The sequence below is a fragment of the Perca flavescens genome, chromosome 8 (assembly GCF_004354835.1).
Source record: "Perca flavescens isolate YP-PL-M2 chromosome 8, PFLA_1.0, whole genome shotgun sequence".
Classification (NCBI taxonomy): Eukaryota; Metazoa; Chordata; class Actinopteri; order Perciformes; family Percidae; genus Perca; species Perca flavescens.
The window spans coordinates 6,488,202-6,505,024 of record NC_041338.1 but is presented as its reverse complement, the minus strand read 5'-3'; the positions used below and the strand labels follow the sequence as shown (position 1 = coordinate 6,505,024).

Here is a 16,823-nt window from a genome sequence, read left to right as displayed (position 1 = left end):
TGTGCCTCCGCCTTGGCCAGCGTTACAAAGTCGATAACAGCCGGCTATGTGATTACAAAATAGAATAGAGACATGATGTTCACCTTGACATGTATTTTTGCACTTTTCTGTTGTCAGTGTTTACACAGTAGGTTAATAGTTCAAATTCTGCTCTTTTTCTCTCAGACGCACATATGTAGGAAGCATGCCCGGCCGCATCATCAATGGTTTGAAGACCGTGGCCGTCAATAATCCTGTGTTCCTCCTGGACGAGGTGGACAAACTGGGAAAGAGCCTGCAAGGAGACCCTGCAGCTGCACTGCTAGAGGTCAGCTCTGTTTCTCCAGTTCAGTCACTTGATGAGTCTCTCTCAGTTTAGTTATTATTTCAGTTACGGCATTGCTTAATGGTTGAAATTAAACCGTCTCTTTCCTCACAAGTGTTTTAGCCCCGTTTCAGATCTAACCTCCATCTATACTAACACGGCTGTAAACACATACAGCCGCGACCAGTCGCGTACACTGGGCAAGCGTGTGCCGAGTTTTGCATCCACCTCGCGGGCAGCAGGGTAATGCTACAATGATGGAGTACTCGAGTCCGACTCAAATCGATATTCCCTGGACTTGTGACTTGACTCGGACTCAAACTCAGGTAATGGGGACTTGACTCAGACTCTTCTTTGGGTACTCGGACTTACTGTTATACTATACTATACTACTAGGCCCCATTTCAGGAAGGAGGTTTAACAAACTCTGAGTCTAACCCTGATGTTGGAGTTGATTTACCCTGAGAAGGGAAACCCCTGAGTTTTCGGTTTCAGAACAGCTGATACGGTTTCAGAACAGCTGCTATGAGTTGGTTCAATCAACTCAGAGTAGGTTCATGCGCGTGCACCACCACAATAAAAAGGCAGCATGAATGGAGCCATGATACTACGATTAACCATGGTAACACCCACAAACAAACGGGTGAGCGGAAATACTCACGCGCACATACAGCAAGTTAAAACAAACAACAACACAGCAGCTGCTGCAAAAGAGAGAGAATTTGCGAGGGAAAAAAAATTGCTGCTAGAGTAAATGCATATATTCCAATATAGTGAATATCATATTTAATCGTATTGAAGCTATAATCTATTTCATTTAGGTGCAACACTGCGGACGAAAAAGTACTAGGCCTACTAATCCCATTCTGAGGCTGCAGCACCATCATTGACAGAATTATAATTAATAATCTTTTATTTCAAAGGGTTTACATCATTCACCTGCAATACTGTGGAACTCCTTTTAAAAACATTTAACACACATTTCAGAGCGAGTCACACTCTCCTGACGGCGCTTTGCTACAGTGGCTTTACTAAAGTGCTCCGCATCACCAGTGTTGTAAAGGCAAATGCCATTTGCAAAAAAACCTAATGTGACACAAATAATCTGCTGGGATGTAAGATCATTGATGGGTGACGTTAGTGATATGAGGACGGATAAGGTTACGTAGGCTACATAACTGATCGACTGGGAAGAAAAACGATACGTCGGGGTTTCAATATCCTCTCCCAAATATAACACCCTGCAAAGTAAAACAGCTTCTACATCAACGGGATCATCGACAAAAATAAATGCCATGTTTTGAGAAATAAAATATTTAAAATCTGCCTAACATGGTTAATAAACCAACATATATATTTTTTTTATTCATGCCGATACCAAACTGCGCTAAAATGCGCCTGACCTACCTGAGCCTACAGACTGAATTAATGAATGAGGAAATTAAAGTGCGCTGCGGCGCCGTGTCAGACGGAGGAGACTGAGAGAAACTCAAGATTTCTGGAAGAAAACCTGCTCCAGGTTAGGTTCACAGGCTCAGTTACCATAGTAACTGACTCTGAGGTGAATTTACCTCTCTTTCTGAAACAGAAAACCCAGAGTTTTTCCTCATCTCAGGGTTACAAGTTTTCACTTAACCTGCTTTCTGAAATAGGGCCCTAATACTTTCCCTATGGATGCAATTCTTGGCAGGGATGCAAAACTTGGCACAGCACCTGTAACGACGCTAGACACGGGAATTGTCGCAAGTCGCTCAAATAGTAGCTAGCCTCCTGCGCAAGTAGGCAGTAGTAGCATTTATAAAATGCAAAAATATTACTGCACAACAGCTGCTAGCATCAACAACCAGGTCAAAACCGGCTGTAATTCGTTATCCATGTTGAATTAACCCCCCAGTAGTCAAGGCTGATGAAGGATGTGTGTTCGTGACTGATAAGACCCAATCAGGAAGCGAACGTGGATTTCTGCATCATTGTTTTCAAATGACTTTGTTTCTGCCCGTCCAGACCACACCGCAACCCCGGAGATTTCAAATTTAAAACGGGGTTTTCCAAATGTCTCTGTTTTAGGGGCTCGGAAGTGTGAGCACCGCAAATACTTGAAAGTATGGACACTAGGCGTAAACATAGAAATGTTGCAACAGATGTTAGTTTTAAAACGTAGTGTGGATGTAGCCTCAGAGGACTTGTGTTGTGGAATCGGATGTCTTTACTGCTTTTTAATTCCTGCTTTAACCATTGGTGCATTAAGCTTAACCTGACTGAATGAAATTAAGTTTGATTAAACAGTAAAAACACACACACTGAAACGGTCTCTACTGTTCCCTAAGGTCCTGGACCCAGAGCAGAACCACAGCTTCACAGACCATTACCTCAATGTGGCCTTTGACCTCTCCCAAGTGCTCTTTATTGCCACTGCAAACACCACAGCAACCATTCCCCCTGCCCTGCTGGACAGGATGGAGGTGCTGCAGGTACCAGGTGGGTTTAGACAGAAAGTCCCTCTCAGGAATCATCTCCGCAGTTCCCACTTGATCTTAAAGACAAAGGGCCCTATTTTAACGTTGTAATGTTTTTGGTGGCAGCCGGCAAAGAAGGAAAACTGACTTTGTATAAACTATACAATACCTTATGTACTGGTGGAGCAATTCTTAATTTGATCAAATTACACTATTAGATTGAGGGAATTAAGTCATTTTAGGGCACACATTTTCAATTCGAGGGAACAAAGAAAAAATGTAAAAGACTAACTTAAGTAACTTTTGCACATCAATTATTAAGCACATTGTGTGTTTTGGGAAGTACTATTATTCCTTTATTTGTTTATTTCATAGGGACAATGGTCAGTCACTGACTGTCCCAGAATTAGCTCAGTGGTTAAATTCCATCAGCAGTCCCTGGCTGCTATTAGCATAACACACCCAAATCTGCGACCAAACTTTCGGCGGTCCAGTTGCATTGTGGGCAATGCAGGCACCTAGAAGAAGAATGGAATAAAAAAGACAATATCTTTGCTCCTTCAATTTAGATAATGTATCTACTACTTTTAAACAGTCAATCATAAGTCTGACACTCTTGCAGAGCTACTGTTATCGGTTGAGTACTCTTTAAATGTAATTAGATAGTATGATTTACTACTTTTAGGGGATGATTTATCAATCAAGTGTGTCTGTCGGTCGGTCTGTCTGTCTGTCTTTAGGCTACACTCAAGAAGAGAAGGTGGAGATAGCTCACCGTCACCTGATCCCAAATCAGCTGGATCAGCATGGATTAACGCCTCAACAGCTGCATATACCACAGGACACCACACAGCATATAATCAGCAGGTACACACAAACACACACTAAAAAACGCATACATACTCATCGGCACATCAGAATGAGTTTGATTATGTAAGTCTCCTGGGCCCAGATGTATAAATGATGCCTACACCTTTTCCCACACATTTCTGTAAAATGTAAATCACAGGCCCATTTATAAACTTTTTAATTTGTGATTTCATCATTCTTTTTATTTACATTAAAGCTGTCATCTCCCTGTTAATGATCTGTTCATTTGATCTTGAATTGTAAAGCACTTTGTAAAGACAGTTTCAACATAAGCAGTATGAATAAATCATTGATCATTCTTCTGACCTTTAATAATAAGATAAGATAGAGTTATTATATTAATATTAATCCCACACTGGGGAAATTCCTGTGCTACAGCAGCTCAAAAGAAAAAAATGTACACACATCAGTATAACACAAATACAAGTAGACATAGTAGAAAAAATATACATAAAGTATAAGAAATAGAAAAAATAGAATTAGTTATAATAATAATAGTAATAAAACAAAAACAATAAACACACTAATATAAACGGACAGTATATATACACAGATGAGTAAGGTGCGGATGAATAGAAATGACATATTGCACAGTTGGAGGTCCATCCATCCATCCATCCATCTTCGTCCGCTTATCCGGTGTCGGGTCGCGGGGGGAGCAGCTCCAGCAGGGGACCCCAAACTTCCCTTTCCCGAGCAACATTAACCAGCTCCGACTGGGGGATCCCGAGGCGTTCCCAGGCCAGGTTGGAGATATAATCCCTCCACCTAGTCCTGGGTCTTCCCCGAGGCCTCCTCCCAGCTGGACGTGCCTGGAACACCTCCCTAGGGAGGCGCCCAGGGGGCATCCTTACCAGATGCCCGAACCACCTCAACTGGCTCCTTTCGACGCAAAGGAGCAGCGGCTCTACTCCGAGCTCCTCACGGATGACTGAGCTTCTCACCCTATCTCTAAGGGAGACGCCAGCCACCCTCCTGAGGAAACCCATTTCGGCCGCTTGTACCCTGGATCTCGTTCTTTCGGTCATGACCCAGCCTTCATGACCATAGGTGAGGGTAGGAACGAAAACTGACCGGTAGATCGAGAGCTTTGCCTTCTGGCTCAGCTCTCTTTTCGTCACAACGGTGAATGCAATACCGCACCCGCTGCGCCGATTCTCCGACCAATCTCCCGCTCCATTGTCCCCTCACTCGCAAACAAAACCCCAAGGTACTTGAACTCCTTCACTTGGGGTAAGGACTCATTCCCTACCTGGAGAAGGCATTCCATCGGTTTCCTGCAGTTGGAGGTAACACAGAGTAATAAATATGCATAGTGCAGAATATTGTCCAGTAGCAGTGCTACATTATGATGTTGCTTTAAAGAGTCTGACGTTTGCTGGAATGAAGGACCTGCGGCAGCACTCCTTCTTGCACTGAGGGTGCAGCAGTCTGCTGCTGAACGAGCTGCTCAGGGAACTCCCAGTCTCATGTAGGGGGTGACAGGTGTTGCCCATGATTGATGTCAGCCTGGCTAACCTCCTCCTCTCCCCCACCTCCTCTATGGGGTCCAGAGGGTAGACCACAACAGAACTAGCCCTCTTGACCATTCTGTTTAGCCTTTTCCTGTCCCTCTCTGTGCTCCCAGCTCCCCAGCAGGCTATTGCATAAAAGATTGCAGACGCAACCACAGTCATAAAATGTTTTTAACCGATTCCTGCACGCACCAAAGGACCTCAGCCTCCTCAGCAGGTGGAGACGGCTTTGGCAGTCATCATAATGATGATGGAGATTTTAGGGTAGGAGAAAAAAAAAAATGCTCTGGGTTGTTTGCATTTCTTTAAACTAATCCCAATCGTCTTGGGCTTGTGATTAGTTGTGTTTGAATGACAAGAAACTAAACTGAACTGAAACTGAACAGAACTGACCTGAACTGAGAAATTTGTAGTAAAATGAATATTTATGATGTCATATGTACAGGCATATCAGTTTCTATAAGACATTTTTCTCCTGCTGCAGTAACTGTAAATGTAGTACTTGTGCAAAAACAGGAGGAAGAATTGAATCAAACTAGACTAAATTTTTGTTTATATGGACATTGTGGTTGCATCTTCACTAAAGCTTCTACATTTAGGCTGTGAAGAACAGGGGCCTGTTTCAGGAAGGAGCTTTAACAAACTCTGAGTCTAACCCTGAACCTGAGTTGAAGCAGAGGACTTTAAGCATAATTCTAATAAAATAAATTCTATAGCTGCCAATAAATCAGGAAAGCATTTGACCTCTTTAATAAAGAAAGTTTTGAAAAGGAAACCTATAGTTTTAAGAGATGTAAACTCAAATAAAGTCCACACAAATAATCAGGCCATAAATAATGAATTTAGATCATTTTATGAAGAATTATATACTTCAGAAATAAAAGGCCAGGACCCTCTTCCTTTTTTAAAATCAATTAACCTAAAAAGTCTTTCTCCTGAGCAAATTGAAGATCTTAGCAAGGATATAACCAACATAGAAATACAATCCGCTATTAAAAACCTTCCCCTTAAAAAAGCTCCAGGAATGGATGGTTTTCCTATAGAATTTTACACCACATTCTGGGCTAAGATTGATTCCCTATTCACAGAAGTGGTTAACTCGGTCCAAAAAACTAATAGTCTTCCTGAAACAATGTACCAAGCGATTATATCTGTTATACCAAAACCAGAGAAAACTTGTGAAGTACCCTCTGATTATAGGCCTATAAGTTTAATAAATTGTGACAAGAAGATCATAACTAAAATTTTGAATAATAGACTGGTACAAATTTTACCAAGCTTAATTCACTACGACCAAGCTGGTTTTTTACAACATAGGGATTTAAGAACTAATATCAGAACTTGTATCTCCCTTACAGAATATGCAAAGAAACACCAAATAGATTTAACATTAATGGCAGTTGATGCAGAAAAGGCTTTTGATAGACTAGAATGGTCCTACTTGTGTAAAGTTTTGGAGGTATACAATTTTCCATAAAATGTTATGAATAGGATTAGAACCTTGTATAAGTTTCCTAAAGCATATGTATATACTAACTGAATTCTATCAAAACCTTTTTTATTAACTAGAGGAACTGCCCAAGGATGCCCTCTCTCACCATCATTGTTTGTATTAGCAATTGAACCCTTGGCTCAAAAAATTAGAGAGACAAAAGAGATAGGAGGTATCGAGATTGGGGAAACAACAGTTTAAATTGAGCCTATTCGCGGATGATTTATTACTTTACTTAAGTAATGTGGTCACCTCAGTTCCACATGTTATCAAAATAATTACAACTTTTTCAAGGGTCTCAGGTTATAAAATGAATATTACAAAAACGGAGCTGTTGGCAATAGACTCTTGCAAAAAGGACTTGGAGAATTTAACACAATTTCGAACACAGAAAAAAAATATAAAATACCTTGGAACTTATATTAGCCATGATAAGACCCAGTTGTATAAGGATAACTTTCTTCCACTTGTGAAAGACTTTAAGAAGGATGTTAGACAGTGGCAAGACTTGAAGATTAATTTAATAGGAAGAGTAAACCTCTTTTAAGATGATGTGGCTACCGAAATTCTTATTTAAATTTCAAACTATTCCTATAATGTTCATTTGGTCAAATAAAGCATCTAGATTGAAAATGAAACTTTTGTATCACTCAAGAGCAGAAGGGGGTCTAAATCACCCCCTAACTTAGAGTTGTATCACGTAGCAGCCCAGTCATTTTATATTGATTGTATAATAAATAAAACAAACGAAGATCCATGGATAGATATAGAAAATAATCAATTACAGTGCAACAGTTTACTGTTGGCACTTTTTTCTAAGGGCAACATCAAATCAACATTTTGTTAATTTTGTTATCAATAGTACATTAAAGGCCTGGAATAAAATAAAAAAATTCTTCATCAAGAAATAGGGCTTCCCAGGCATATACCTATTTGGAGCAATCCCTCAATAAATATACAGAGCACGCTGCTTTACTGGGAACCATGGATAAAAGGTGGAATAAAGCAGTTGTCAGATGTCATAAACCATGACGTTGCACCATTTGGTGATTTGAAAAGTAAATATAATCTAAAAGATACAGAATTATTTAAGTATATGCAACTGAAAAACTGGATTGTCTGTAATTTTGACTTGGAAAAGAATATCAGCTCTGAAATGTCAAATATTTTCAGCCAAATTAATAAAAAAAGGAGGCTCTATGTACAATTTACTGATAAGCATGGAAAATATTGATATATTATTACAAAGTATATACAATAAATGGACAGAAGACCTAGGAGTTGACGTTAAAGGAAAATGGAAAGAAAGTTTGTCACTAACATACAAATTAACTACTAACGAAAATCTGCGTCTAATACAGTTTAAGATAATGACAAGAATATATTACACTAGAGATAAAATAAACAAGTTTGATAATACATCATCAGATATGTCTAAAATATAATCTATATGGTGACTCCCTTATGCATACCTTTTGGTACTGCAAAGGAATAAAGAAGACTTGGGAGGGTATAGAGACTTGGTTATCTAGTAATAGAGAAATGATATTCTCTCCAAAAATATGTATTTTTCAAGATATAAAGGGAATAAGATATCCAACTAGTTGGCAGATACTTTTTTACTCTATTATCTTTAAAAAAATTGATCTTGCAAAACTGGAAAAATAAGGAAGCACCATCAATAGAAAATTGGAAGGCCCTAATGAAGTACAGTATTATCTGTGTATTGAAAGGTCAATGTCAGAGGACAAAAATAAAAAGAAACAATTTGATAGCCAGTGGAGCCAAATTTATGATGCCCTCTAAAACCTGTCTTTAGAACCCCGTTAATTTATTTGGTGTGTGTGTGTGTGTGTGTGTGTGTGTGTGTGTGTGTGTGTGTGTGTGTGTGTGTGTGTGTGTGTGTGTGTGTGTGTGTGTGTGTGTGTGTGTGTGTGTGTGTGTGTGTGTGTGTGTGTGTGTGTGTGTGTGTGGGTGGGTGGGTGGGTGGGTGGGTGGGTGGGTGATCGGGGTGGGGTGGGTCGATAAAATCAATAAGGATTGAGGAAAGTATACTATATAAAAAAAAAAAAAGAGATGAAATTTTAACGAAACTGTTTTTGATGAAATTTTGAAATCTGTTTTTATTGACTTATTTTCCTTTTTTGTTATTTTTTATTTTGTTGTTTCGCCTTGTTTGAAGTATTTCCTGGAACCGGATTATGGTGACCCACAGAAATTAATAAAAATAAATTTTATATATATATATATAAAAAGATTTACCCTGAGATGGGAAACTCGTGAGTTTTCGGTTCCAGAACAGCTGATTTGAGTTGGTTCAGTCAACTCTGAGTAGGTTCACTCAGAGTTAAGCGCGTGCACCACCACTATAAAAAGGCAGCATGAATGGAGCCATGATACTACGATTCACCATGGTAACAACCGCAAACAAACTGGTCAGCGGAAATTCTCATGCGCACATACAGCGAGTTTGAACATGTATTTCATTAAAAAAGCTTTGGTCACTTTGTTTCAAGCCATTCTAAAGCCTGCAGGAAGACTCCGCTCGATTTCTGCCAGTTCTCATTAATATTCAACAAGCTAAGCGGCTAGACTCTGATTGGCTAACAGCTAGCCAATGAGAGTCTGGCTATCAGCATCCTTTACCCAGCGCAACTGGGCGAGCTCATGAATAGTAATGAGCTCAGGCAACATGATGTCAGACTGACCAGCTTTTGTAATTGGCCTGATTTCTCTGCTTATTTCTTTTCAGTGACTAGAGCTGACAAAGGAGGTAGCAGTTCATTTTCACATTCACAACATAACACAAACACATATGGACCTAACATATTTCAAAAAATGCAAGTAAAAACAGTTTTGTGTGGCAGGGCACCTTTAACTCCCTGCAAAGAAATACAGTATTCTTCATCAACAAAAGAAAATGCCATGTTTTGAGAAAGAAAATTGTTATAGTCTGCCTAACACGGTTAATAAACCAACCCGTTTTTTTTATTGATGCAGATAACAAACTGGTCTAAAATGCGCCTGATACAGACTGAATGAATGAAAGAGCGCTGTGTGAGAGGGAGAGAGAAACTGGAAGAAAACCTGCTCCCGACCAGGTTAGGTTCACAGGCTCAGTTACCATAGTAACTGACTCTGAGGTTAAGTTACCTCTCTTTCTGAAACGGGCTGGAGTAACTCCTCTCGCTCTCATGTTTGATGAACCAGAGTTTCCCCTCATCTCACGGTTAACGAACTCAGAGTTTTCACCAAACCTGCTTTCTGAAACGGACCCCTGATCTAGTGCGTGATATATGATGTGTGAAGCAGAGCACTCAAGCCAGCTGGCAGCTTACATCTGAGGCTAACCTGGAAGTCATTAAATTGTCAAGTGGTTTTGTGGCTATTTGTTTATAATGTTTACGAGTACTTCTTTGGCAGGGTGGCTTTTTGTTCAGAGAAAACATCTTTCGACCAGATGACCGATGAGTGCAGCCTCCTTTTGTTTTGATAGCATCTGCTCTAGAGCAGTTTTTAGTTAAAGTTTTTTTTTTTTTGGATTACTTAATTGCTTGTTTTTTCCCATCAGTAAATCCAAATGCATCCAAGTAACAGTGAAGAGAAGCAGCAAGTACTGACATTAGAGAAGCTGGAACCAGTCCAATTATCTGTCAATCGTCTAGTCTATTAATCAACTAATTGGTTTAGCACTAGTGTGACTTTAATAGTAATATTTGTAAGTACAACCTACACAACAACAGCCCGATCAAACTGTCTGGCATGTTGAAAAGAAATCGGCAAAAATGGAGCTGCTGATACACAGGCTTTCCAGTCTTTTCGGATGGTTAGCAGCATGGCGCCTGCAGACCTGCAGAGCCTCTGTACAACACTCGCCACACTCCAGTTTGGTTACTATAGAAACCGCCAACAGCACAGAGCTTGGTGCTCATCCATCGAGGGATACTCCTGATTTTACTGGCTAGATCTCTTTTAGAAAATCAAAACCGAAGAAACGGAAGAGGCCGGGGTGGTTTGGGGTTAAAGAGGATTTAGGAGAAACCAGGCAGGTTAACAAAAGTATCCTCACATACAGAATGAGATGTGATTTCTGTCAGGGCTTCAGATATTCCAGTATATGAATCCTGTTTATTTTAAAGGATCATTTCTATCTTCTCCCACCCCCCCAAGTCTTTGTTCTTTCATAATGCTGCACTAATGCGGTTTATTTAGAGTTTAAACAATCCTGATAATCGGCATTAGTGCAAACACAGTTGCAGGTCAAACTGAGATGTTTAAAATGAACTGCTTTGGCTACGTTTTGTGTTCCTGATCACAACTCTGACCTGATCCTTGATGCACACCTAGCAAAGGAAGCTTACAGCACCAGTGAAACCCTTATCCTCCACGTTTGTTCTTTTTAGTTATACTCGTGAGGCGGGTGTGCGCTCCCTAGAGAGGAAGTTCGGGGCCATCTGCCGAGCCGTGGCTGTGAAAGTTGCTGAAGGCCACAGAGTCCCCAAGACAGATGCTTCCAGCCCCGAGGACCCAACGCAGCAGGATGGTAAGAGTCGGAGTTCTCACTCTGTGGGCACATTGGATTGGCGGAAGGTAGAGGGTCAAATGTATGAGCCGCCTATACATGAGCTGCGTTCCGTTCCACAGTGTACATAAACGGTACTCCCTACTCCCTGCTACCTGTCCAGGGAATGTCTGTTAATTCAACTTCCCTCGACAAAATTCTTCCCTTCGGAACACCCTGCACCAACTCAGATGTCACTTCCTCTATGCGTTACCCTGGTAAAGTACATTTTACACTACCAAACTAAAATACTAAAACAAAAACTGATACCATTATAAAAACTTGTTCTATTGAAATGTCTGTTACTTGTGAATAAATGTGATTTGATTTAATTTACAAGATGTAGGGTGTCATTTGAGCGAGGCGCAATGACTGGTGGGTAAATTTGCTTATGAACTTCAGGCGAAGCGATGAACCGTTGTTCAGTTCTTCTCTACACAGTTCGCAGTTCCCATCGAGCTGAACCCGTTTGCTCCCTAACAATCAAACACACATTATTATAGGATTTCTCAGTTTCTACTGACAATCCCAATTTTCTACGGGTACGCTCGCACGGAACGTTTCACCGTTGCTTCTTCAACTTTACTGCTTACAACAGTGGTTCCCAAAGTGGGGGCCGAGGACCCCCCGGGGGTTCTTGAGGGTGTTCCAGGGGCTCTGCAGCAAAAAGGGAATAATTTATTTTCACGAGGCGAAGCGAGGTGGCTTTATTTATATAGCACATTTCAGCAACAAGGCAATTCAAAGTGCTTTACGTAACACATTAAAGAGCAGTTAAAAACTGTAAAGAAAACAATTAAAAAGAATGACAACAGCTAAAATAGAATAAGCAACAAAATACAAAAGTTACAGTGCAGTGTAAGAAATGAACAATTACTTGATTTAAAAAAGGCAGCATCAAAAATAAGTCTTCAAATTGGATCCATAGTTAACACAATGACAGAATGTATGACTATTTTGGTCATTGGTTTCATACACTTTCTGTTATAACACATCTAAAAGCAAAACTCCTATCAGATGGGGACCCTGGGACAAAGTCATATCAAATGCGGTCCGTGGTCTTATTTTGTGTCATTTTAGTGGTCCGCAACGCAAAAAACATTTGGGAACCTCTGGCTTAGAGGACATAATGATGCACACCTGTTTTCACCGTCTCTAATTAAGGGAAGCAACAAGTGCAATTCATGATATAAATGATTCATGTGCTCCAGTTTCAGGGTCCTGGTATTGTGCATGCTGGCTCCCTTCACGTTACTTATGACCTTAATGTTATAAGTAACACCCTTTTCCTGCCATGACAAGTTAAAACTTCTCCCATGATAAAAGCCTATATGAAAGATAATGCTGCTAAAACGGGGCCTTAGCAGTCACGACCCAGTATGTACACACCAGTCAGCACTGAGGAGAGCGCTAATCGGGCACAATAAGTGAAAACACCTGCGTGGGTGTCCCGTGGCCACAGAGTAACAGCTGATCAGCACAAGATGGCGATAGTCAGTTTGAATAGGAATCAGCAAAAGTGCCCCGATTTTAAATGGCAGGGTATTAAAGGTGCAGTTATTTAGTCAGAGAGCCTTGAAGGGGCTAAACTTAAAATACTGACAAAAAGTTGTCTGGGATTGCCTCTCACAAACCGTTCCCCAATTTTTTGTCACAGACTTAATTCTCAGCTCGGGATGCCACCATATCTTTACATTGCAAATATTTGAATGTTCAGTACAGAACCTTTTTAAGGAAAGGAGTGGAGATGGAAATTAGAGCTGGGGATGAACAGAGGATATCAGCTGGTCGTTTTGTGCTGCTTTGTAGAAAGCCCTCTGTGTTGCCAAGTAACTGATTGTGTGTGTGTGTGTGTGTGTGTGTGTGTGTGTGTGTGTGTGCGCAAATGATGTGCTTTCTAGTGCATGTATTTTGCATTTTTTTTCAAAGGGAATGGTGTGTTTGATGTCTCTGTTCACTGTCTGTAGTGTCACTGTAGATTTATATCTGTTTGGTTTTCTTTGCATCTTTGCATAATGTCTGTGTGTGTGTAACATACATAGTGTTGGTTCTCTATACAATATGTAAGATGTATGGATGGTTTCAGCATGCAGTGCGTTTACATGCACTTTAATAATGTGATTGTTTCTCACATTCTGCAGTCGCCTGATTCCATAAACAAAGACGTTTTTTCATTTAGCCTTGTGACTCTTCCAATGGGACCTCTCACCCAAAGCGTGAAATACATTTGTATTTTATACAGATGCTGCATAATGAATTAGCTGTGTGACCAACATCCAACAGTACTTTCATTTCATGTGTTGCTCAGACAAGGCGGTGCCCCCCGAGCTGCCCATAGTGATCGACCACGTGGCCCTGAAAGACATCCTGGGACCTCCGCTGTTTGAAATGGAGGTAAGCAGGACCAGTAGAGGTCCACAATTGCAGAAAGCTGTGCACAATTAACCTCCATATATATATATATATATATATATATAGAGACAGCCACAGTAAAAAAATAAAAAAAATTATTTATATATATATATATGTATATATATATATATATATATATATATATATATATATATATATATATATACAGTGGGGGAAATAAGTATTTGAGCCCTTGCTGATTTTGCAGGTTTGCCCACTTACAAAGAATGCAAAAATCTACAATTTTAATCATATGTACATTCTAACAGTGAAAGACAGAATCCCAAAGAAAATTCCAGAAAATCACATCATATGAATTTATTAAAATTGATAACCATCTGATGAGGAAAAACAAGTATTTGACCCCCTGGACAAACAGCAAGTATTCTGGCTCCTACAAGCCCGTTAGTCTTTCTTTAAGACACAGCCCCAATCCGAACCAATTATCTACATCAAATACACCTGCCTCACCTCGTTACCTGTATAAAAGACACCTGTCAACACCCAAACAACCAGCATCCAACATCACCACCATGGGCAAGACCAAAGAGCTTTCTCTACGGACATCAGGGACAAGATTGTTGATCTGCACAAGGCTGGGATGGGCTACAAGAGAATCGGAAAGCAACTTGGAGAGAAAAGATCAACTGTCGGTGCAGTTATCAGGAAATGGAAGAAGCACCACACCACCGCCAACCTCCCTCGGTCTGGGCCTCCACACAAGATCTTGCCTCGTGGGGTGTCCCTGATCATGCGAACGGTGAGGAATCATCCCAAAACCACAAGGGGGGAACTGATGAATCAACTGAAGGCAGCTGGGACCACAGTTACAAAAGAAACGGTTGGTAACACACTACGCCGTCATGGATTGAAATCCTGCAGCGCACGCAAGGTTCCCCTGCTCAAGAAGAAACATGTACAGGCCCGCATGAAGTTCGCCATTCACCACCTGGACGACTCAAAAGAGGCCTGGAAGAAGGTGATGTGGTCAGATGAGACCAAAATAGAACTTTTTGGCCTCAACTCAACTCGTCGTGTTTGGAGGGCAAAGAACATCGAGTACAACCCAAAGAACACCATCCCCACCGTCAAGCATGGTGGTGGCAACATCATGCTTTGGGGGTGCTTTTCAGCCAAGGGGACGGGACAACTCCATCGTATTGAGGGGAGGATGGACGGGGCCATGTATCGTGGAATTCTGGACCGACATCTCCTTCCCTCAGTGAGAGAGCTGAAGATGGGTCGAGGATGGGTGTTTCAGCACGACAACGACCCTAAGCACACCGCCAAAGCAACAAAAGAGTGACTGAAGAAGAAGCACATCAACTCTCCAAGTTGCTTTCCGATTCTCTTGTAGCCCATCCCAGCCTTGTGCAGATCAACAATCTTGTCCCTGATGTCCGTAGAAAGCTCTTTGGTCTTGCCCATGGTGGTGATGTTGGATGCTGGTTGTTTGGGTGTTGACAGGTGTCTTTTATACAGGTAACGAGGTGAGGCAGGTGTATTTGATGTAGATAATTGGTTCGGATTGGGGCTGTGTCTTAAAGAAAGACTAACTGGCTTGTAGGAGCCAGAATACTTGCTGTTTGTCCAGGGGGTCAAATACTTGTTTTTCCTCATCAGATGGTTATCAATTTTAATAAATTCATATGATGTGATTTTCTGGAATTTTCTTTGGGATTCTGTCTTTCACTGTTAGAATGTACATATGATTAAAATTGTAGATTTTTGCATTCTTTGTAAGTGGGCAAACCTGCAAAATCAGCAAGGGTTCAAATACTTATTTCCCCCACTGTATATATATATATATATATATATATATATATATATATATATATATATATATATATTATATATATATATATATATATATATATATTTTTTTTTTCTGTGGCTGTCTGAACTTTCTAGAGCGCTCTTGCAGCTCGTGGATATAAAGGCAGCCTGTTACAATGTTTTACAGCTCCACAACAGCTGCTGTACTTAAAGTCAGAATAATGCAGTTTATACCTTTTCATCTTACTTCCCTCTCTCCCTCCTTCACTAACATGTTTGCCTTGTGTTTGACATTCATTCCTCAATTGTTTAAATTATTGAAAAGATGACAAACCCTCCTTAAAGCTGCTCTGTTTTATCTTCTGATTATTCCACCAACTACAGCTTGACAGATTGTGTGTGTGTGTGTGTGTGTGTGTGTGTGTGTGTGTGTGTGTGTGTGTGTGTGTGTGTGTGTGTGTGTGTGTGTGTGTGTGTGTGTGTGTGTGTGTGTGTTGGAAGGTTTCTGAGAGGCTCACCCTGCCCGGCGTGGCTGTGGGTCTGGCCTGGACCCCCCTCGGTGGGGAGATCCTGTTTGTGGAAGCCAGTCGAATGGAGGGAGAAGGTCAGCTCACTTTAACCGGTCAGCTGGGAGACGTTATGAAAGAATCCGCCCATTTGGCTATCAGCTGGCTCAGGGCCAACGCTAAAACCTACCAGCTCACCAACAGTGAGTTCACACAGATGTTGTTGCACTGTACATGTCTTTACCTTAATCACATAATTCACAGAATACAAATCGTCTTTCACTCCCGACATTTGTCTGGGTTTGAACAGTGGTGGGAAGTCCAGACCCGCTAGAAGCAACAGACATCCACCTCCACTTCCCTGCTGGAGCTGTCACCAAGGATGGCCCTTCTGCAGGTGTTACCATAGTAACCTGCCTAGCCTCGCTGTTTAGCGGCCGATTGGTGAGATCAGACGTTGCCATGACAGGAGAGATCACCTTGAGAGGGCTGGTGCTGCCGGTGGGTTTTCACATTTCAACCATAGACTGTAAAATAGTGGATGTAGAATTGTGAGGTCACCCATTGGTTTGTGGACTGCTGTTTTGATGCCTCGAGTTTGGCGATACGGGCGTCTCAGGAGGGTGGAGCATTTTTGTTTATGGTTGTAACGACGCTGCGCAACGCTAATCACTAAAGAGGGAAAGTTGGCGGTTTTCACCCCTTCTGAAGCGAGTCATCCGGCAGAGTTTTACTGGCGGTTAAACACGGACCTCCGAGTATTGGTGCTATTCATCTGCATCTACACAGAAAATCTTGGTTGGCATAATGCTAAACAAGACATTTTTAGGTCACCAAATGTTCCAGTTAACTTTGATGAAGTGAAAACGCACAGTGAGAGGGTTAACGTTTAAGATAAAAACACGGACAACGCCAAAAAACAAGTTCACGGC

At 41.1% G+C, this 16,823-nt stretch overlaps 1 protein-coding gene across 3 annotated transcripts in view; it reads left to right on the top strand.

Moving 5' to 3' along the window:
- The window catches only part of lonp2 (lon peptidase 2, peroxisomal), a 33,831-nt gene that overhangs the window by 14,741 nt on the left and 2,267 nt on the right, over nt 1–16,823 (top strand). For 2 of the 3 annotated variants that reach the window (XM_028584979.1, XM_028584978.1), the window contains 8 exons: nt 166–307; nt 2,632–2,782; nt 3,501–3,627; nt 11,040–11,179; nt 11,281–11,415; nt 13,506–13,591; nt 15,887–16,094; nt 16,202–16,392. In XM_028584979.1, the coding sequence (XP_028440780.1) occupies nt 166–307; nt 2,632–2,782; nt 3,501–3,627; nt 11,040–11,179; nt 11,281–11,415; nt 13,506–13,591; nt 15,887–16,094; nt 16,202–16,392 (1,180 nt within the window). The remainder of the gene's footprint in view (nt 1–165; nt 308–2,631; nt 2,783–3,500; nt 3,628–11,039; nt 11,180–11,280; nt 11,416–13,505; nt 13,592–15,886; nt 16,095–16,201; nt 16,393–16,823) is intronic. The other variant, XM_028584980.1, reaches the window with a different exon arrangement.